At 44.9% G+C, this 23,870-nt stretch overlaps 1 protein-coding gene across 5 annotated transcripts; it reads right to left on the reverse strand.

Moving 5' to 3' along the window:
* Window positions 1-1,554: 1,554 nt before the first annotated feature.
* Window positions 1,555-23,870, reverse strand: LOC121532213 (alpha-mannosidase 2x). Of its 5 annotated transcripts, XM_041838007.2 has the most exons (24): window positions 23,621-23,870; window positions 22,733-22,812; window positions 21,209-21,362; window positions 19,324-19,581; window positions 15,766-15,910; window positions 14,391-14,562; window positions 13,065-13,192; window positions 12,612-12,785; window positions 12,141-12,327; window positions 10,840-11,017; window positions 10,562-10,764; window positions 10,152-10,334; window positions 9,764-9,878; window positions 7,931-8,001; window positions 7,682-7,847; window positions 7,285-7,521; window positions 6,934-7,056; window positions 6,367-6,615; window positions 6,143-6,284; window positions 5,567-5,700; window positions 5,213-5,290; window positions 4,724-4,918; window positions 4,498-4,611; window positions 1,555-4,237 (listed from the first exon to the last, which is right to left on the reverse strand). In XM_041838007.2, exons 3-24 carry the CDS (start codon window positions 21,341-21,343, stop codon window positions 4,085-4,087), a joined length of 3,540 nt encoding a protein of 1,179 aa, XP_041693941.2. In that variant the 5' UTR covers window positions 21,344-21,362; window positions 22,733-22,812; window positions 23,621-23,870; the 3' UTR covers window positions 1,555-4,084. The 5 variants fall into 5 exon arrangements, with proteins under 5 accessions (XP_041693941.2, XP_041693942.2, XP_041693943.2 ...); XM_041838008.2 differs by lacking the exon at window positions 22,733-22,812; XM_041838009.2 differs by having other exon boundaries at window positions 19,324-19,560; window positions 21,209-22,812.

Here is a 23,870-nt window from a genome sequence, read left to right on the forward strand (position 1 = left end):
ACGTGCCTGTATGACCTCCCTACAACGCCTGGGCATGCTCCTGATGAGGTGGCGGATGGTCTCCTGAGGGATCTCCTCCCAGACCTGGACTAAAGCATCCGCCAACTCCTGGACAGTCTGTGGTGCAACGTGGCGTTGGTGGATGGAGCGAGACATGATGTTCCAGATGTACTCAATTGGATTCAGGTCTGGGGAAAGGCGGGCCAGTCCATAGCATCAATGCCTTCCTCTTGCAGGAACTGCTGACACACTCCAGCCACATGAGGTCTAGCATTGTCTTGCATTAGGAGGAACCCAGGGCCAACTGCACCAGGGGTCTGAGGATCTCATCTCGGTACCTAATGGCAGTCAGGCTACCTCTGGCAAGCACATGGAGGGCTGTGCGGCCCCCCAAAGAAATGCCACCCCACACCATGACTGACCCACCGCCAAACCGGTCATGCTGGAGGATGTTGCAGGCAGCAGAACGTTCTCCACGGCGTCTCCAGACTCTGTCATGTCTGTCACATGTGCTCAGTGTGAACATCTGTGAAGAGCACAGGGCGCCAGTGGCGAATTTGCCAATCTTGGTGTTCTCTGGCAAATGCCAAACGTCCTGCACGGTGTTGGGCTGTAAGCACAACCCCCACCTGTGGACGTCGGGCCCTCATACCACCCTCATGGAGTCTGTTTCTGACCGTTTGAGCAGACACATGCACATTTGTGGCCTGCTGGAGGTCATTTTGCAGGGCTCTGGCAGTGCTCCTCCTGCTCCTCCTTGCACAAAGGCGGAGGTAGCAGTCCTGCTGCTGGGTTGTTGCCCTCCTACGGCCTCCTCCACGTCTCCTGATGTACTGGCCTGTCTCCTGGTAGCGCCTCCATGCTCTGGACACTACGCTGACAGACACAGCAAACCTTCTTGCCACAGCTCGAATTGATGTGCCATCCTGGATGAGCTGCACTACCTGAGCCACTTGTGTGGGTTGTAGACTCCGTCTCATGCTACCACTAGAGTGAAAGCACCGCCAGCATTCAAAAGTGACCAAAACATCAGCCAGGAAGCATAGGAACTGAGAAGTGGTCTGTGGTCACCACCTGCAAAACCAGTCCTTTATTGGGGTGTCTTGCTAATTGCCTATAATTTCCACCTGTTGTCTATTCCATTTGCACAACAGCATGTGAAATGTATTGTCAATCAGTGTTGCTTCCTAAGTGGACAGTTTGATTTCACAGAAGTGTGATTGACTTGGAGTTACATTGTGTTGTTTAAGTGTTCCCTTAATTTTTTTGAGCAGTGTATAAAATTACCTATTTTCATTCAACATAAAATAAATTGCACATCTTTATGTCAAGTTCATTGTATTGAAATTATAAATCACAACTTGGTGAGGATTTAAAACCTCTATAGGACTGAGACGAACAGCATGGCTCACCACTAATGCTGGTGCTTGTCCCCTACTGCCCCCTTCAACAGGTTCGACAAACTAGAGATCAGTAGCTAAAAAACTGTTAATAAAAAGGTGTTAACATAAAGGGTTGGTGATAAGAGACAAATATGCAGTGGCTAAACACACCAAGTTTCATATTTCATCTTTATTCTGACTCCACCGCGTCTGCATTTTTCTTCTATGCATCTTTTTTTTTTAACACACATCCACGAAGAAATAAGTCCTTCATAAACTCTGTCTTAACAAAAAAGTGCTACAACAAATATTACATACAAAAGACAAGTCTACAGAGGGACTCAGACACACACACAGACATTAGGAGATAGAGGGGGGAGTGCCGTACTAGGTACAGTGGTAGTGTCATGACATATAGCCAGAGGGAAAATGCAACCTGAAAAGACAGCGTGGAAGTGCTGATGATGAAAAGTGATGCAGGCTACATTGGTAGTCTGGTGGTCCAGTCTGTTGATACTTACAACCAACTCCTCTCTGTTCCTTTGTTCTCATACCAAAGATGGTATGACATCAATAGAGGAGTTGGCTACAGCACATCCGGTGTATGGGGCCAGGCTAGTGCCTGAGCATTGTTGAGTGAAATGTTGGACTGGAGGTAAGTGTGTTCTGAGTGAGGAGGAGTGTAAAACATTCGGAAAGTGGTGAAGGAGGTGTAACAGAACACAGCAGGGTGAAAAAATATAAAAAGCACAGAGGAAATATAGCTTTGGATAGTAGGATGGATGAAGAGAAGAGAAGGTAGAGGAGAAACATAGTGAGAAATGGCAGAGATGACTGATATAAACAGGGCATCTGCCATTATTGATGTTAGCTACTGATGTTTAGCCTTCCACACCACCACCAAAGGCAGATATGAATCATAGACAGAGTATCTTAACCCCACCAGGGTCAAGGCTATAGAGATGTTTTATGATGAAAGCGGATTAAAAAAATAAATAAAAAATTTGCACCAGTACACTGGCTGTCAAAGTCAGTCCTGAAGGATCCCTGTTTGTTTGTTCAACGGACCATGTCTCCACATCATCATGAAGGGAAGGTTGAACCACGATCCTGCCTGCAAAGACGGGCTCTCCATGCCTGGCTTTGAAAGCCGGATGCTCCACCACCACTACACAGACTCACTAATGATGATTAGCAGTACAGTTCTATGAACAGACACCTTGTCCCTGATACTGCACTCTGGATCTCAGTACTCCTCTGGCATACTGTATCTTCACAGAAGTTTCCACATCAATATACTATACAAACCAATGTGTCATATGTTAAATATGAGGTATCGTCATCATAGTAGTTTCTTCTACTGCATACAGTATAGTACACACCACCATTCGTCCATCGATTGGCGTACACACACAAAGAACAGGAATGGATTTAGGAGCATTTAAATACAAACATAACTCAATTCCATCACAGGTCCTCCACAGCCAACTCATCGGGACATGATAGCTTTGACAGGCTCACGTAACAATAGTTTGAAAGTCTTCAGACCATCTACGAGCAAAGGGGGGTTGAAAGGATAGCAGGCCTACAGTCATGCAACAGGGAGATAATGATGACTAAAAACAAAAACATAGCGTGGGGATTGGGATTTCTATCGAGAGTGAGTACAGAGTGACTGACTGCCTGACATACAGTATCTTACAGAGCCATAGCCTCGGCTCCTCTACTGCAGAAAGAGAGAGAGATAGAGAGCGCACACATTCACACTGGTAGTACACAGCTGCATTCAGTCGGTCAATACAGTCAATAAAAACAATGAGCAGTGATGAGCTCGTAATGGAGTTAACAGTTCTCTAGTCTGCAGCGGGTGGATGGGCTCCATAGTAGAAGAAAAAAAACGGTCCAAACTAATGCCGCGTTCACGTGCTAGTCGGAACAAGTCGAAAATGTTTGACTTGCTAACTGGTTGAAAGCGGCACGTGTATAACTACAACCAGTTTCCTAGTTCTGACTAGCACGTGAATGCGGCAAAAATAAAGCTTTACAAATTGCACTAGGTCGCCATGTCATTCCCAGGTCCTTATCCTTGTGATATTTACATTCAGTAGTTAGTCCAGGATTAGATTAATTTTTTAAAGAAAACAAAACAAATAAAGTTCCTTTAAAAACTGAAAGAAAATTATGTTTCCACTAACTTTACATTACTACTGCAATGCAAAGGCAGAAGACCACCAGTATCTGTTCTGTGATAAAGACATCACCTTTATTATCACAAGCACAAAAACTAAATCACCAAAGGTTTCTGGTTCTCTGAGATAGATTGGAGACAGCCACTGTGTGTCTGTGACAGCCATCTGCCCCCTGCAGGTCGAGTCTAGTCATGGTGGACACCTGTTCTTCCAAGCTGACTTTACAGTTCAGGGTGTATGTGGTGTAGTGTAGTGTAGAGTGGTATAGTGTAGAGTGGTGTAGTGTGGTGTAGAGTGGTGTAGTGTAGTGTAGAGTGGTGTAGTGTAGTGTAGAGTGTTGTAGTGTAGTGTGTTGTATACACAGGTTGGACCAGGAAGCCCCAGCTTGGCCACCCCTCTGTGCACTGGGAGGCAGTCTTCCTATAGACTAGAACTGAACAGAGCAAGACCAGGTGGGACCAGGCTTGGCCTGGGTGGGTCTGGTCTGGTGTAGAGGTGTTTATCTGGGCCTGGCTAGCGCAGTTTGAGTCTGAAGGCTGAGATCTCCATAGGCTCCAGGCTGACGGAGGAGTCATTGGCCAGAGGGGGGCTGGAGTACATCAGGGACAGAGACACGGGCTGCAGCAGCTGGAGGTCCAGGTTACGGAACAGAGAAGACACACCCAGCTAGAGGAACAGACAAGGAGAGGGAGCGAGAGAGAGCGAGAGATGGATACGGTTTGTGAAAGAGAGGATGTAGAAAGAGTGTGTATGAGAGAAAGATTTGCCCAGTCAGTCCTCATGTCTAACACAGAGAAGAACTTTCCAGACTGCTAGAATGACTCCAACTGCAGTAGTGTATGTGTCTGTGCAACACACTGTACTATCCCCCCCAGTTGTGTATGTGGTGATCCATGTGTGTGTGTGTGTTGTTGAGGACCACTGACCTGTCCCTCGGTAGTGGTACAGTTGAATCCGGGGTTGGGGGTCTCCAGGCCACAGTCCAGACCCTTCCGATGCAGGATGAGGGCCGTGTAGGGAGATGGGGAGTGGGTGTCCTGCTACAAGTCACACAAACATGTTAGCATCAATGGTAAGCGCACAGAATGTATTATATCTTCCAGTATATTGACGTTCCACAAACAGGACAATTATTTCTTCACTTCTAGTTACCTGGTGCTGGATGCTGCGCAGGTTGAGCACGTGGAAGTCACAGGGCAGGGCCCCCGTAAGGGGGGCAAAGGTGTGCAAGGGAGGGATGCCACGCTTCTTGGGCAGCACGGGCAGCGCCAGCACCTCGTGGTTGAGGATGGCCGAGGTCATGTGACTGAGTAGGGAGGGGAAGCTGGTTGGTCCGCTGTCCACCACCTGGGAGGCAGGAAGACAGGTCAAATCTGATAACTAACCCCGTCCCACCCTGCTTAGCTTCAACAGCCAACACAGCAGGGAAACTGCAGAGCTGAAAACAATGATTTGCATTTTAAGCGCATATCCAATTCCAGGATGCTTGCAATGCTGCTACGGCAGACTTTTGAGCTAAAGGGTACATGGCAGCTAAATACAGGTTAAACTAAAAGGTAAGAACAGCTATAACACAGATTACATAGACAGACGGCCACGGCTGGGTAGCTAGTGACCTCACTGTTGCCATGGCAACATTACCTCTTGAGCCCCGCCTCTCAGGGCGAAGGAGACGAGAGAGTGAAACATGGCAGAGAGTTTGGCAAAGAAGCCATCATGCTGAGTGCAATGGAGCAGCAGACAGAGAGAGAGAGAGAGAGAGAGAGAGATGACAAAATAAATGGAGGGGGGTGACAAATGAAGAACGGAGACAGGGGTTACCGAGTGCAGCATGAGAGATGAGACATTTCAGACACTGAGAAAAAGTCCCGGCTTACTCACTGTTTCCCCTCAGACTAGATTGTGTTCATTTGCTTGGATATGACACCTATAAACTAAATCCAGGTAGCTCCAATAACTAACTCCCTTCCATCTGAGGATTTTAGACTGACTGACCTTGTTACCAGTGGACCTCCTCTCCAGTAGGAGGCGGAAGCGGTTGGCCGTCTTCTTGTTGTCCTTCAGGCCCTGGCCCAGGCCACGGTTATCATCCTGCATCAGCCGCCGGTCCAAAATCACCTCCAACTGGCCTGAGGGAGGAAAAAGCAGAGACATGTATTTATAGCTCCATCATAGAGATAGATAGGGGACTCTAGATACTGGATAGAACCCGTTTTAGTAGGGATATTGCCATTGAGGACTTCCACCATTTTAGGTTCCATTGAACCAGAAAAAAAAACAGCGTGGGGTGTCACTTCCAATTCCGTCTCTCGCACTGCCCATGCTGTCACAGACACCATAATGGCACAGATACAAAGATGAGTCCTCTATCTATCTCTATGAGCTCCATAGAAATAAACAGAGATAACATTGCAATGGCAAACAGCAGAGAAGTCACCCCATTACAGTAAATGAAAAAGGAAAAACTGCTACCAGTCCCTCTTAAATGACACCTTTAGAGACATAAGAGATAGTGTTCCTGATGTTTTCTAAGGTATTAAGAAAAACAACGTATAAGTTGTCCCTCCCTACCGTTCTCTAGGCTGGTGACGCCCAGGGCCTGGGCAGAGTGCAGGGTGAGGCGGAGCTGGCTGTCCTGGATGTAGGCCTGGCTGGGCATGGGGTAGAAGTTGGCTTGCAGGGGGAGCTTCAGGAAGTGGCGCCGGGGCTGCATCTGTGGAAACATTACATTATTGAGGTACATGTTGAAGCCAAAGGTCAGACACTCTAGTGTAAAGTGTGCATTGTGGTCTGACCTGGAATCCGTTGAGGTCTGTGTAGAAGGTGTCGTCATTCTGGATATCCGTGACCAGCCGCATGGCCAGCTCTTTGTTAGACTGGTCTCTGATGTCCACCATGGTGGTGACATCCAGGGACAGACCATCCACACCTGGCACATTGTGTATGCAAATGGTCTGTTGGAAGTGCTGGTACAGAGCAACTACCTCAGAGAAGAGAGGGCCCTCCACCACACGCACCACCAGAGGCTCCTTCTGACTGTAGGGCTGAGAGATGGCGAGACAGAGACAGTGTGTTTCTGTAATGGTTAAGGTTAGGACTGAGCCTAAAACGTTATACAGGTGAAAAATATGTTTTATTGTCACATACACCGGATAGTTGTAGTGAAATGTGTTGTTTTACAGTGTCAGCCATAGTAGTACGAAGCCCCTGGAGCAAATTAGGGTTAAGTGCCTTGCTCAAGGGCACAGACAGATTTTACACCTTGTCGGCTCGGGCATTCCAACCAGCGACCTGGCCCAACGCTCTAACCGTTAGGCTACCTGACGCTCTAGTACAGATGGGGGGATTGGCAGCTAGCTCACCTTAGCCTTCCCATCAGGCAGGAAGAGGTAAGCCCCGCTCTTGTCCTTTGACGACCGAGTACCGTACGTCACAAACTGGATCTGAACCTTGACCTCCTGGGGGTCATCTTTTCGATGGATACTCTGATAGACCAAGCGAGAGAGAATTATACATTACACTTCAACCAAATTAGTCTGTGCTGCCTATTTGGAATTCAGCAAATGATCAACGGCCTTGGGCTAATTTGATCATTTTAGTCACAACGTTTAGGCTGACTTCCAAATCAGTCAATCTGTTAGAGACAAAGCATAGTCAGTGGCTGCATCCTCAAGGGTGCCATTTGGGCCGCAAGCCTCTTCCCCGCCACATACCTTCAGCAGGCCGGTGGTTCCAGAGAAGCCCAGTGTGAGGGACTGGGTGGAGATGTAGAAGGGCTGTGAGTCTGCTGTCTGGGAGCGCAATGGGAGGGGGTCCACGGCGTGGGCAGTCTGCCCCTGACCAGACAGCCTCAGCAGGGTCTCAGAGCGCAGCGTCATGGGGGTGTCAGCAGAGTCATACAGGTGGAACACAGCCAGGCCCAGGGCAGGCAGACGCACCATGAAGGAGGCCTGCAGACAGGAGAAAACAGTTAAACATACACACACGGCAGACACTCATGCTACACATATATCAATGCATCTGTCAAATGAAGTACCAAGCAATGCCCATTAAATAGTCACTGAGAACGCTACAAATTAAACCAGCAACCATACACACACACACACACACCTGGAAGCCCTCTGCGCTCATCTGGCTAGCAGAGCTCCACTGGGCACTGAGCTGTACGGGGAGGGACTGTCCGTCCTCTGTGAGCACCCGGACCCTGGCAGAGTTCACCAACACTGTCACCACACACAGCCTGTCCTGCTCCACTGGGTTGAACAGCACCAGGTACCTAACAGAGAGAGACAGGGGGATATCAGTCAAACACTCCACCCATGAGAGACTGTACTGAGGCAGAGGGGAGGAGGGGGTTACCTAGGTCCTGACTGGTCCAGCTCGATAAGGGTGCGCTGGGGCAGGGAGTCTTGGGTGGCACGCATATCATCCTATAGTCACAAACACAGAAGTATACAGTGCCTTGAGAAAGTATTCACACCCCTTGACTTTTACCACATTTTGTTGAGTTACAGCCTGAATTTAAAATTTATTAAATTGACATTGTGTCACTGGCCCACACACACACAATACCGCATCATGTCAAAGTTGAATTATGTTTTTAGAAATTAATAAATTAAAAGCTGAAATGTCTTGAGTCAGTAAGTATTCAACCCCTTTGATATGGCAAGCCTAAATAAGTTGAGGAGTAAACATTTGCGTAACATGTCGCATAACAAGTTGCATGGAGTTGTGTTTAACATGATTTTAATGACTACCTCATATCTGTACCCCACACATTCAATTATCTGTCAGGTCCCTCAGTCGAGCAGTGAATTTCAAAGACAGATTTAACCACAAAGACCAGGGAGGTTTTCCAATGCCTCGCAAAGAAGGAGACCCATTGGTAGATGGGTAAAAACAAAAAAAGCAGACATTGAATATCCCTTTGAGCTTGTTGAAGTTATTAATTACACTTTGGATGGTGAATCAATACACCCAGTTACTACAAAGACACAGGAATCCTTCCTAACTCAGTAGCCAGAGAGGAAGGAAACCGCTCAGGGATTTGGTTTAATGATTGTCATAGGAGAAAACTGAGGATGGATCAACAACATTGGAGTTACTCCACAACACTAACCTAAATGACAGAGTGAAAAGAAGTATGCCTGTACAGAATACAAATATTCCAAAACATGCATCCTGTTTGCAATAAGGCACTAAAGTACAACTGCAAAAAATGTGGCAAAGAAATGAACTTTATGTCTTGAATAAAAATAATTACGTTTGGGGCAAATCCAACAACACACCACTGAGTACCACTCTTCATATTTTCAAGCATGGTGGTGGCTGCATCATGTTATGGGTATCCTTGTCATCTGCCAGGGAGTTTTTTAGGATAAAATAAACGGAATAGAGCTACGCACAGGCAAAATCCTAGAGTAAAACCTGCTTCAGTCTGCTTTCCAACAGACACTGGGAGACAAATTCACCTTTCAGCAGGACAATAACCTAAAACACAAGGCCAAATATACACTGGAGTTGCTTACCAAGACGACATTCAATGTTCCCGAGTGGCCTACTTACAGTTTTGACTTAAATAGGCTTGAGAATCTATGGCAAGACTTGAAAATGTCTATCTAGCAATGATCAACAACCAATTTCACAGAGCTTGAATAATGTTTTTAAAGAATAATGTGCATATATTGTGCAATCCAGGTGTGCAAAGCTCTTAGCGACTACCCCATAAAGACTCACAGCTGTAATCGCTGCCAATGGTGATTCTAACATGTACTGACTCAGGGGTGTGAATACTTATGTAAATGAGATATTTTTGTATTTCATTATCAATACATTTGCTATAAATTCTAAAAACATGTTTTCACTTTGTCATTATGGGGTATTGTATGTAGATGGGTGAGAAAAATATATATTTAATCAATTTTGAATTCAGGCTGTAACAACAAAATGTGGAATAAGTCAAGGGGTTTGATTCCTTTCTGAAGGCACTGTATATGAGAGTCAGAAATGCACTTATTGCTTGTCACTAGACTAGAGAAGCATTGAGTAGGAGTAGATCACAACTCGATTGATATACAGTCAACAACAAGGCATCCGATGGGAAATTAACATACAAAAGAAGCTGGGCTTATGTGAGTTATTTTAACACTGTAATGCATTGCTAGAGCTCCATGTCTCCCGGTCATCCCTCACCGTCTCTAGGAAGGGTTCTGTCTGGTAGAAGCGATACATGTCCTTGTTCTTCATTACCAGGAAGTGGGCTGCATTAATGATTACTCTCTTCAGGCCATGCAGGGAGCGCAGTAACCTAAAGGAGAGACAAAGGACCAATGAGACATTATCCTAGTATTCTTGAATGGCCACTTAGCCTCGTCTCTTTTCTCTGTTCCTTCAGAACCATTAAACTGAGTTTGAGACATAAGTGTAAAATAGTGGGATTTTTATTTTCAGACCAGTGGTCACAAAGGCAGGGATGTAGAAAGAAAAAAAGAAAACTAGTGAATACTTTTCCTTATAAAAGTTTTTAAAGTTGAAAAAGATACTTCTCTCTCCATTCTGTCCCTCTCTCTTAGCAACTGACCTGTTGCCGTAGTCGATGACCACGTTCTCCTTGGCGGTGCCTGTGATGGCATCGTGATGCTGGAACAGGGCGACGGTGCGCCTAGCGTCCGTCAGCAGTGTGTAGTCTGACGTGGGGTAGCGGCCCTCCATTCCCACGTGGCGAGCGTGGGCCACAGCCAAACTGAACAGGATCTCTGCCCCCCTGGGGAACAGCACAGAGGAACAAATTAACAAAGACAGAATAACGTTTTGGGATTTTTCCTAACTTTGACTGTGTGCAGACAGGTCTCCATCTTACAATGATTTTGCCTTTGAAACCTACGCATGTGGCTTACATTGTTGAATTAAAGACTGAGTAAGGCGCAGATACCAACCTGCTGTTTTACAGATGTACTAAAGCCATGTCTGTCTGTTTACATCTGGCCTTACCTGAGATGGGACTCCAGCACGCGGTCCATGCTCTTGTAGAAAGGCCGGGAGGTGTAGTATCCGCTCCAGTAGTGGTCCTCGCGGTCTGCGTACGCAAAGAAGTCCCCGCTCAGCACCGGGTATTCTGGGGGTCTGGCACCCTGGGGCACACCGTTGGCCTTGTAAACCGCAGTGAAGTATTCGGTCAGGGTCCCAAACTGGGCCTGGAGACACACAGGACCATACAGGTGAGACATTACATTTTAGAATTAATCAAATATCAACTAAAACGAACATACCTGCACGTGCATCTCAGGGTGAGAGTTCATGTAGTCAAAGAGTCTCTGGTAATTGAGGTACTGCTGGTCCCACTCCAGGGCCTTATCGTAGCGGAAGTCATCTCCCAGCGGAATCAGAACCACCTTACTGCGGAACAGCTTGGACTTCTTACGGTACTGGTCCAAGAGCAGGTGGGCCCTGGGGTGGAGAGAGTGACTCAGGTCACAGTAGGGCTGGCACTGTAATTGTATAATCGTGTAACTGACGATTATGGATGAAGACTGTCATGAAAATTAAATAACAGTCTTAACCAGTTTTTTTTCTTTTATCAACTTCATTTTCAAGATGACAAACTTTACCCAAAAGCAGTAAAGTAAAAGTAAGCCTGGTTCACATCTAACAGCCGATATCAGGAAAGAGGAGACAAAATAGGAGAGACTAGAGGAGACAAAATCATTTTGTGTTGTGGAACAAGCAGCTGACTGAAGACGGGATGGCCGGGCATTAAAAAATACTTTACAACGTGATGACACTTTGTTTCTCCTTGTTTCAGCAAAGTGTTGTAGCAAACAAGTATCATGAAATACATGCACCCAATTGCTTACCAAAAACCGGGCACACTGACTTGATCACTGCTTGCTTTAGAATATAGAAATGACTGGCAATAGCAACATTTCTGTCTATTGACCTTCGTCAAAGCATATATTTGAATGAAAAGGCGAAAGCTTGCAAGCAGTGTGCGGAAATGTCTTCTTTTGAAACGCATTACATATTAAATCGTCTCTTAGTTGTGTAGTCCCGTGTGGTTCAGTTGGTAGAGCATGGCGCTTGCAACGCCAGGGTTGTGGGTTTGATTCCCACGTGGGACCAGTACGGGAAAAAGAAAAATAATGTATCGACACTCTGGATAATAGCGTCTGCTAAATGCCTAAAATGTCAAATGTTAATGTAAATGTAAATGTGTGAGTTCATCCCAGCGCAATGCCAGTGTTACAGGACAATAGATGACTGTACATGACCTTAGAAAATGGAGGATAAAAAGAGGACCTTTAATGGAAAAAGGCAATCAATAGCTTTCAGTGAGAGAGCTATTTTCCATTAGCCTCTCTCAGGAATGTGTGCTTTGGAAAGTTCCATTAAGCGTTTTTTTTCTACACAAAACTATTCATTGATAAGCAAGTCGCAGTGAAGGTCTACAAAGCCGGTTGAATATTTCCATGATTCTCTGCACCCCCACTCCCTGCTCTACTGCAGAGCTCTGACATCTCCCCCCTAGCAGTGTGGCGTAAAAGGCCAAGGGGAGGCTCTCTGCTGGGCTCACCTTTCTGCCACGTTGGCCTCCACCACGGCCCGTGGAGGAACCTTCCAGGGACAGTTGACCCGGCCGCCCGGCAGCCTCTTGAAGTCAAACTGGCAGCAGATCTTGGGGTCGGGCCCGCAGGTGTGTGGCACGTCATAACTGTAGAAGGGCATCATGTGGCAGAAGATGTCTGTGCCCGACTCTTGGTCTGGCAACACAAACAGAACATAGTTTATTTATTTTGGTGTTTGTGTGAATTCAAAAGTACAATGCAAATAAAAGCAAGGAACAAACAACTATTACTGTTCTTAGTCCAAACAATAAAATTGGCCACTTGTGACCCTTGCAACATTTCCCTCAACCTCAATTTGACTTTGAAAGGCCGTCCAGAGTGGCAGCGCTCATTGGAAATTTGCAATCCAGAGAGATAAGCACATTATGGTGTAAATAGATTAGATGGTTTTCCTGGCAGCAAACCAGCCAGCCACTGACCCCAGGACTGCCTCCACATGAACTCCAGGCTGCGGCTGGAGGCGAAGTGCTTCTTGATGGAGTAGTGGACCCTCTGGATGAGCATGCTGGTCAGGTTGGCCCTCTTCAGCAAGTAGGACATGGTGGCACTGTGGCCAAAGGGGTCCACCGCCCAGCCTGACCGTGGGGTCACACCTACAGTAGGGCACAGCACAGGAGGGTTAACATCATGGAGAATACAACAGAGCATGGTGCACAGTTTCTATGTCACAATGGAACTCCTACTGCAACCGGACTATGACCGAAGTCATACAGGATTTCACACAATATGCGCAAAGGTGTCGTTACAAAGTTATCCACTCAGAGTTTGAATCATATTAACTTTCCAATGCTTCTGCTTCAAACATTACAGCTGGCAAAACCCCTTGCATGAATGAGAGAAGGCATCTCGGAGAGGGGAAGCGTGTCCCTTACCCACGTTCTTCTCCAGCCACTGATGGCCCTCTATGAGCTGGTCAATCATGGCAAAGTAGTGAACGTTGGCCTCATCAGTCATCACCCAGCCTCCGGTCACCATCTCCAGCTGCCCTCCCAGGATTAGCCTGAGACAGATAGAGGATTTAAGACATCCACACAGTAGAGAGGTGAGGAAAACTCTGCATTGTTGGAAAAGGATCCGTAAGTAAGCATTTCACTGTTAGTCTACACCTGTTGTTTACGAAGTATGTGACAAATAAAATTATTTGAAAAGCCAACGCTTACTCAGAGCCACCGCTTCAACCAAATAACAAGCTATTTTGCCAAGGGAGATGTGGAGCTCATTAGCTAATTACTGTAGATCACGCTGCTAATGTGGCCTGGCAGGTTGTTTACACTGCGGTAAGTGATACTGAAAAAATACAGTTTTGCAAGTTGGGTAGACATTCACAGCTGGGCGAGTTCCTGCTTACAGAAAACAACAATGTAGGGCCAGCCCCCGAAGTGACTTTTCTTATCAACTGTATGCAAGAAATTCCTCTGTGTTGTCTTAGGAATTCAGCATTCTCTGTGTTGATCTTGCCAACCCCCATTGTCTCACCTCTGAGAAGCAGAGGTTACATCCTGTAGATCTGATATCTGATTCGAGGTTAACTTTACTACTAGTAATACTACTGGTCAACAACTCAGTTTTTGAATGCAAACAACTCAGATGCTTATAAAAGGGTCTTAGATTCTCTGTTCTTTCTTATTTGTTCCTGACTTGCTGTGGTGAGATACCTACACCCTTTCTCTCTCTCTTCCATGAGCTCTTGGCCATGGCACAAGCCTTGGTTTCTTTGTCTCTCTCTCTCTGACCATGCTTAGAATGCCTTATAATGCTTGTTAATGCTTTGTAACTTAAGCTTATGCCTTGTATTTATGTTATCATTCATTTGATAAAGTAATTAAATACACTTGTATTTAGAATTCCATTCTCAGACATTTCTTCATTGCATATTACTGTAACTCAACTAAAGTCTCTTGCATATTGCTATTTTTCTTATGGAGTCAGATAAACATTTTAATAGGCTAATTGCTTAGTCTAATTACGAGTCGCATGAGAGGTATTTATAATATCATATATACACATGTCAAATACTGTATTACTACACTACAACAACTTAATTAAAATCTACCAAGACTGCCACTATTGACTCTTCCCTGTGTGGGCAATCCTCAAAGGACGGCTCAAATACTTTAGGGAAGAACCAACAGTGGCAGACTTAAACTGTGTTGTAGTAAGATGTTTGAGAGCTAGTGCTGTGACTGTGAGATACGTACTTGCGCATGGCTTCCTGCTTGTGCATGTCGGCGCTCTCCCACCACTTGGCGAAGAAGGAGATCTCAGACCAGATGAACTTCCTGCGTGGGTCCTCAGTCAGCTTGACCAGCATGTTGTTGAAGATGTGCTGCGTCTGATCTGTGTAGTACTTATCAAATGTCTTGATCCAGCCTGTCGGGACACGAGATCGCAGCACAGAGGTGATGAGCGCAACAATACAGTTTCAGACATGAATAGAAGATGAAGAATAAAGAAGTCAGAAGAGTGAATCTACCATCGACCCCCCTGACAGACACAGTACTGTACTATTTCTTATCATGTATTTTGGATTTTGCCATGACAAGAGGGGTAAAAGCAGGTCAGTGGTACAGTACCAACCAAAACAGAGCTGTGGAGTATTACAACTAACACCCCGGTTTTATTATTTAAACAGAACAGTAACTGTGCCTTACAATGAACTTCTTGAATGTATTGTCAAAGAGGCTGAGACACAGGCAAAAAGTCCATGAATCTCTCAGAAAGGAGAGAAGTTGATTACTCTACAATACATCAACAGAGTAGCCTAGCACTAACTCATCTATAGAGCACTATGCTAACAGACTAAACCATAGTAGTCCACGCCACTGGATGCACAGACTGGTAGAAAGTAGATCAACCAACTAGACTAGAGGACCGACAGTGAAAGGGGCCTTTTACCGTTGCGTTGTCTGCAGGACTGACTCTGTGCCAGTCCTGCCGTTTGACCTACTTCACTTCACCTGCAGTCTTGTTAAACCTTAAAAGCTCTGGCCTTTAGAGAGAACATCCCATAACAAAGAAAACTGCTTTTTTGAATTCACTGACAACAGTCTCAGTGGTCTCTCATAGCTCTCCACAGACCCAGGACAAGATGTGAACATTTACTCAGTGACATCTTGGTAAAGAGCAAAGTCTATACTAATTAAAATGGAACCATATTGAATGGCTATTCCTGTTATTGAATGACAAAACTTGACAGTTTCTACCATGGTCAACAAGTCAATAACTGTCAAGTTAGCTAGCTGGCCTTGCACTGGCTGTAAACAAATCTAATGGAACTGTCAGTCTCTGGCTAAAATCAAATCTTGTGCCAATACACAGCCATTCTAATCTAAAAATAGCTTAGAAGTTGGCATTCTAATGTCATTGTGTCACTCCATTTGTCAATCAGGTCATCTGCTTAATATTGCAGGTAATAACTCAATCAAGGTTTAGTTTTTTGCTTAGAATAAAAAAAGGAAAAACAATTTTTTTCTATCACTTTTTTGCTTCCCTAGACTTTGCCTTCCTTCGTCTTTTGCTACGTTGTTTGCTACGATGTGCCCTGAAGAACCTTGCTTTAGAGCCATGTCTCACCTGGGTCGTTGTGGGAATGAGGGACCACAAACACCTGCAGCGGTTCATTATCCCACTCCCCAGGCTCATAGAGGATCTCAAAGCCCTGCTTCCACACACCCCCATCCACATTGTCAAACTTCAACAGGGAGTATATGTCCAGCATCTGGAAGGCAACAGACCAAAGATGGCTGACTTATCTCTGCCTTAGGTTTAGAATATAAGCCAAAGTAAAAAATAACAAATAATTATTTGGGGGGTAGAGAGAACAGAGGCAAATCACATGATATCTGTAACCCATCACCTTAAATCTGCCACATAGAAAAGAGACAGCATGTTAACAATTACACACACATACAGTTGAAGTCGGAAGTTTACATACACTTAGGTTAGAGTCGTTAAAACTCATTTTTCAACCACTCCACAAATGTATTGTTAACAAACTATAGTTTTAGCAAGTCGGTTAGGACATCTACTTTGTGCATGACACAAGTAATTTTTCCAACAATTGTTTACAGACAGATTATTTCACTTATAATTCACTGTATCACAATTCCAGTGGGTAAGAAGTTTACATACACTAAGTTGACCGTGCCTTTAAACAGCTTGGAAAATTCCAGAAAATGATGTAATGGCTTTAGAAGCTTCTGATAGGCTAATTGACATCATTTGAGTCAATTGGAGGTGTACCTGTGGATGTATTTCAAGGCCTACCTTCAAACTCAGTGCCTCTTTGCTTGACATCATGTGAAAATCAAAAGAAATCAGCCAAGACCTCAGAAAAAGAATTGTAGACCTCCACAAGTCTGGTTCATCCTTGGGAGCAATTTCCAAACGCCTGAAGGTACCACGTTCATCTGTACAAACAATAGTACGCAAGTATAAACACCATTGGACCACGCAGCCGTCATACCGCTCAGGAAGCAGACGCGTTCTGTCTCCTAGAGATGAACGTACTTTGGTGCGAAAAGTGCAAATCCATTCCAGAACAACAGCAAAGGACCTTGTGAAGATGCTGGAGGAAACAGGGTCAAAAGTATCTACAGTGGGGAAAAAAAGTATTTAGTCAGCCACCAATTGTGCAAGTTCTCCCACTTAAAAAGATGAGAGAGGCCTGTAATTTTCATCATAGGTACACGTCAACTATGAAAGACAAAATGAGGAAAAAAAATCCAGAAAATCACATTGTAGGATTTTCAATGAATTTATTTGCTAATTATGGTGGAAAATAAGTATTTGGTCAATAACAAAAGTTTCTCAATACTTTGTTATATACCCTTTGTTGGCAATGACACAGGTCAAACGTTTTCTGTAAGTCTTCACAAGGTTTTCACGCACTGTTGCTGGTATTTTGGCCCATTCCTCCATGCAGATCTCCTCTAGAGCAGTGATGTTTTGGGGCTGTCGCTGGGCAACACAGACTTTCAACTCCCTCCAAAGATTTTCTATGGGGTTGAGATCTGGAGACTGGCTAGGCCACTCCAGGACCTTGAAATGCTTCTTACGAAGTCACTCCTTCATTGCCCGGGCGGTGTGTTTGGGATCATTGTCATGCTGAAAGACCCAGCCACGTTTCATCTTTAATGCCCTTGCTGATGGAAGGAGGTTTTCACTCAAAATCTCACGATTCATTCTTTCCTTTACACGGATCAGTCGTCCTGGTCCCTTTGCAGAAAAACAGCCCCAAAGAATGATGCTTCACAGTAGGTATGGTGTTCTTTGGATGCAACTCAGCATTCTTTGTCCTCCAAACATGACGAGTTGAGTTTTTACCAAAAAGTTATATTTTGGTTTCATCTGACATTCTCCCAATCCTCTTCTGGATCATCCAAATGCACTCTAGCAAACTTCAGACGGGCCTGGACATGTACTGGCTTAAGCAGGGGGAAACGTCTGGCACTGCAGGATTTGAGTCACTGGCGGCGTAGTGTATTACTGATGGTAGGCTTTGTTACTTTGGTCCCAGCTCACTAGGTCCCCCCGTGTGGTTCTGGGATTTTTGCTCACCGTTCTTGTGATCATTTTGACCCCACGGGGTGAGATCTTGCGTGGAGCCCCAGATCGAGGGAGATTATCAGTGGTCTTGTATGTCTTCCATTTCCTAATAATTGCTCCCACCGTTGATTTCTTCAAACCAAGCTGCTTACCTATTGCAGATTCAGTCTTCCCAGCCTGGTGCAGGTCTACAATTGTGTTTCTGGTGTCCTTTGACAGCTCTTTGGTCTTGGCCATAGTGGAGTTTGGAGTGTGACTGTTTGAGGTTGTGGACAGGTGTCTTTTATACTGATAACAAGTTCAAACAGGTGCCATTAATACAGGTAACGAGTGGAGGACAGAGGAGCCTCTTAAAGAAGAAGTTACAGGTCTGTGAGAGCCAGAAATCTTGCTTGTTTGTAGGTGACCAAATACTTATTTTCCACCATAATTTGCAAATAAATTCATTAAAAATCCTACAATGTGATTTTCTGGAAAAAAAAATCTCAATTTATCTGTCATAGTTGACGTGTACCTATGATGAAAATTACAGGCCTCTCTCATCTTTTTAAGTGGGAGAACTTGCACAATTGGTGGCTGACTAAATACTTTTTTTCCCCACTGTATATCCACAGTAAAACGAGTCCTTTATCGACATAACCTGAAAGGCCACTCAGCAAGGAAGAAGCAACTGCTCCAAAACTGCCATAAAAAAGCCAGACTACGGTTTGCAACTGCACATGGGGACAAAGATCGTACTTTTTGGAGAAATGTCCTCTGGTCTGATGAAAATATAACTGTTTGACCATCGTTATGTTTGAAGGAAAAAGGGGGATGCTCGCAAGCCAAGAACACCATCCCAATAAGCACGGGGGTGGCTGCATCATGCTGTGGGGGTGCTTTGCTGCAGGAGGGACTGGTGCACTTCACAAAATAGATGGCATCATGAGGAAGGAAAATTATGTGGATATATTGAAGCAACATCTCAAGACATCAGTCAGGAAGTTAAAGCTTGGTCGCAAATGGGTCTTCCAAATGGACAATGACCCCAACCATACTTCCAAAGTTGTGGCAAAATGGCTTAAGGACAACAAAGTCAAGGTATTGGAGTGGCCATCACAAAGCCCTGACCTCAATCCTATAGAGAATCTGTGGGCAGAACTGAAAAAGCCTGACTCAGTTACACCAGCTCTGTCAGGAGGAATGGGCCAAAATTCACCCAACTTATTGTGGGAAGCTTGTGGAAGGCTACCCGAAACGTTTGACCCAAGTTAAACAATTTAAAGGCAATGCTACCAAATACTAATTGAGTGTATGTAAACTTCTGACCCACTGGGAATGTGATGAAAGAAATAAAAGCTGAAATAAATCATTCTCTCTACTATTATTCTGACATTTCACATTCTTAAAATAAAGTGGTGATCCTAACTTACCTAATACAGGGAATTTTTTACTAGGATTAATGTCAGGAATGGTGAAAAACTGAGTTTAAATGTATTTGGCTAAGGTGTATGTAAACTTCCGACTTCAACTGTATGGCCTACTGATGGCCAACAGAACAACAGAGTTCCTCCCAGACCAGACAGTCCCTGGAGAGCAGGTCACCTGCAGGTCGGTCTGTCCGCGGCGGCCCTGGGCAAACTGGCAGTCCTGGGGCTTGACGGAGAGGAAGGTGGGGCGTCCGTCGAAGGGCAGGATCCAGGAGCCATTGGCACTGCGGAAGGGCAGCTGTCCACTGGGGGACACAGCGCCGGTGTCGGTCAGCTCCAGAACAGAGTCCTTAATGTGGCTGATGATCTGGTGGTTCTCCTCCAGTAGCTGCTCCAGCTGTTCTATGCGGTTCTGCAGAACAGAGATCTGGCTCTAGAACGCAGGAGGAAAAGGACCCCGGGGGAAAAATGGGGATGAACGTCACAGGGGGTGCTAAACAGGACTAGCTAGCCTATATGGATGGATGGATGGATGGATTTTTGCACCAACTCCCTTGCACTGAGTCTACACACACACTGGACTCTACCCACACATACTTACGCCGACACCCCAACACACACACACCATAATAATAATATATAATATAATATGCCATTTAGCAGACGCTTTTATCCAAAGCGACTTACAGTCGTGCGTGCATACATTTTTGTGTATGGGTGGTCCCGGGGATCGAACCCACTACCCTTGGCGTTACAAGCGCCGTGCTCTACCAGCTGAGCTACAGAGGACCACAACCATAACATGCGCACACATGCATACTTACGCCACACACACTTTCACACTCCCTGTGCTGCTGCTACAAGCTATCCTGTTGCCTAGTCACTTTACCCCTACCTATATGTACATAGCTACCTCAATTACCTCTTAGCCCTGCACATCGACTCGGTACTGGTACTCCCTGTATATAGCCATGTTATTTTTACTCGTTATTCACTGTGTATTTATTCTATTTCTTATTCTATTTATCTTTAACTCTGTATTGTTGGAAAAGGACCCTTAAGTAAGCATTTCACTGTTAGTCTACACCTGTTTACTAAGCATGTGAGAAATATTTTTAATTGTTTTATTTGACACTACTTCACTGTCCCATCCCCAAAGGAAATAAGCCGCCTCCAACGTTATTTTAGAGAAATTGGCAGGCCACGTCTATGGCGTCGCATGGGCGAGCGGTTTGCTGATGTCAACATTGTGAACAGAGTGCCCCATGGTGGTAGCGGGGTTATGGTATGGTGGCAATTTGAATGCACAGAAATACTGTGACGAGTTGCTGAGGCCCATTGTGAGGCCCATTTTTTAAAAGGTATCTGTGACTAACAGATGCATATCTGTATTCCCAGTCATGTGAAATCCATAGATTAGGGCCCAATGAATTTATTTAAATTGACTGATTTCCTCATATGAACTGTAACTCAGTAAAATCTTTGAAATTGTTGCATGTTGCATTTATATTTGTGTTCTGTATATTTATGGATTCTATTCAAGCCAACTGCCACATCGAAAGCTCTACAGAAAATACTGCAAAACTAGTTTGGGGTAACATCACTAAAATCCTGTCAGAAACAATCAAATCCAGGCCTCAATATACACACTATTGCTGGAGCAGGTCTGTAAACATAATCAATCACAAAGCTTTGTTGCTGCCAAACAGTTCAGCTGTGGTGGCTGGGCATCTAGACTCTACATAAGGTGTGTTTATGAAAATAACTAACTGACTGCCTCTCAGGTTACAGTACAAAATAAATTATGTATAGATTAGAGATATTAATTATTCAAACATGTGTGCATCTCACCAATAAATGTTAACGTTTGTTAATTAAAGCTTTGATGTAACTCAATATCACAGGAAAAGTGTTCACAAAACTGTTTCGAAGGTACTGCCTCTGGCTTTTAACACCACAGTGAGATGTATCACAACAACATGGTGTTTGATTGCAGACAAGGATTTAGAGACTAACAAGCTAACTAACAAGCGGTGCTATGTCTATAGATAATGTCTTACCCTTGGGAAGTTCCCACCGCCGTTCTGTCGCCTTGCAGGGTCGTGTTGGACCCTGTCCAACATCAGGTACAGGGAAAATACGGCCACACAGAATATGGCTCCTCCACACATCGTCACCTGCTTCTTCAGCTTCATCCTTCAGCCCGTAGAAAAGCTTTTTTAGGAGAGAAAAAACAACCTTGACTTGTAGTATTTACTCCCAAGACAGAGGGAAAGGGTCCTTAATGAGGACAGAGTGGAACGCAGTCCATGGAGCGCAAAAAGTGCCCGACTGGAAAAGCGTCAGCAACGGTACCCTTCCAACCTTGCCTGTGCTCCTCTAGACCTCCATTCACCAGAGCAGTCAGGGGCGGAACGGTTGGCAGAGGAGGGGGATGTAGGGGTTTAGAGGCAGTGAGGGACACAGGGTACTTAATCAGCAGTAGCTGGCAAACAGTCTGTCAGCTCCCGCCAAACCTCAGCCACCGCCGGGCTCCTTCAAAGTGGCCCTTGTGCTCAACCATCCTCCAAACCTTTGAGATTGCAGAGGAGAACCCCCCCCCACACACACACACACACACAAAAACAAGCTCTAAACAGCAGGGGCTCAAACAGGGAACCTACTGTCTCCGCGTGTCTGGTGTGTGTCTGTGTGCGTATGTGTGTGTGCGCGATCCTTTGGTCCAGTCCAACTCCCAGGGCTGCGTCTAATCATTCAGCACAGCCAGAGTCCCATTTCACTCAGTTGGCCACCAGGGCAAAGCCATAACAGTAAGCACAGAGCTGCAGAGAAACAGGAATGAATGAGAGAGGGACTTGGCTACAGGTACCAGCAGCTCTTTAGATAGCCTTTTTTGCTTGGCTTACAGCACTTCAGGACTTTGAATGTGACAAATGTCACTGCGATGCTCTCTGTGACAAAGCCGAAGCATACCAACAGTGGCAAAAAACTAAAAAAAGAGGATGAGTTCCGTTGGTCACGTTCGCATGATGTTTAAATTATGTCCTAGGGTCCTTTTCTGAAGCCGGAGAGATAATCTCAGTTTAACGTGGCATGGCAAAAAATAAAATGTAATTCCGCTTTCCAGGCAACAGAATAACGCTTGTCAGCACTCAGTAACAGGCTGAATGCACGTTTTTGGGAGAGAGAGAGTCACAGACGGATGATGATAAGTAAATGTATACCAAAAAGCAAAACAACCAAGCTGAGCGCAGTGGCCTGGATTTCAGAGCGCTAGCTAAAACAGGTGTTCCTACTTCCCTCCGCGTGCAAATCCTGTATGATCTTAATCCTATCAACTCACAGGATGTCAGTGACTTTGCCTTGCCATGGGGATTTTGGATGATAAACCCAAACACTTGCCTACGCTGGCTGCAAAACAACTAAATGGGTCCCAATTCAAAAATGATTTGTTGGGCCATCTGTGCATGATGATGACTCAAACTCTCTTAACATGGAAATGCCAGGCTCCAGAGTGATATTAGCAGTGCCAAAGTAACACGATTTATGCTTTAAATACAAATGGAAATGATGGGGCCACTGACTGCTGATTCCCCTTCATCAATACTGAGACGATGGAAACCGATGTTGGTAAATATCCTTGTTTGTGGAAATGTATAGTAACCTGTGAATGAAAACAGCAGCAATCAGTGAAGTGGTATAAAGCTCAATAGGTCATGGTGATTTCCCTGTGTGTGGGTTAACGTTAGTGTAAGGTGTGAAGCAAACCAGTATCAATATATCAAGGATCTAGCTAGTTATAATAATTGTCTAGTGTAATCATTAAATCAGCTAGCTAAGTTAGCTAGTTAAGTCCTAACAGATATCAGTGCAGCAGCTAGCTAAGTTAGCTAGTCAAAGCTCAGCTGTCATTCAATTTCAAATGAGTTAGCTAGCTAGGTCGCTCAAGGGGTGAAATCGGATATCATTCAGACACCATAAAATGTGATTCTTGCTGTCATGCCTGACGTTGGTAGCTAAGATTAGATAGATAGATAAAATAGATTAGATAGATTAGATAGATTAGATAGATAGATAGATAGATAGATAGATAGATAGATAGATAGATAGATAGATAGATAGATAGATAGATAGATAGATAGATAGATAGATAGATAGCAGCTAGAATGACAGGTTGACGTTTGTCTGTTACCATAACAACTTAGCCTGTTAGCCAGATAACTAGCAGGTAAAGTTACCTTGCTGCATTAGTTACCTTGCTGCATTAGCTAGCAAGCTTGCCATCTTTCTTCAGCAAGCCTTCAGTTACCGAAGCTTGTACTTTCTTCTCTGACCGACACTTAACTGCTGGACACAATCCCTCGCTAAAACGCTGTAACGTTTGCTAGCTAGTCACATGGCTACACAACCAGTTAGCTAGCATTAGCCTAGCTAGCGTTAGCTAGCTAAGTGTCAAAGGAATGATAACCTACCAGTCAGAGTCGAATCATCCCGAATAGCTGTTGTAGGGACACGTCAAGAATTACCGTTATATGATGCCCGTGAACGGTTATCCATAGTTACGGAATGGTTGGTTCTCTGTTTCACCGTCAGCCCGAGATTGGATATGTGTGTCAGTGTGGGGGCTACTTTGGTAAAGCTTTTAGCCTAGTAGCGCGATTCAGAACTGCAAAGCTTTGTGAGATGTAGCTACGTTAGCTACTCAACCAGAGGAGCAGTGCA

Source organism: Coregonus clupeaformis, chromosome 19 (assembly GCF_020615455.1).
Source record: "Coregonus clupeaformis isolate EN_2021a chromosome 19, ASM2061545v1, whole genome shotgun sequence".
Lineage (NCBI taxonomy): Eukaryota > Metazoa > Chordata > Actinopteri > Salmoniformes > Salmonidae > Coregonus > Coregonus clupeaformis.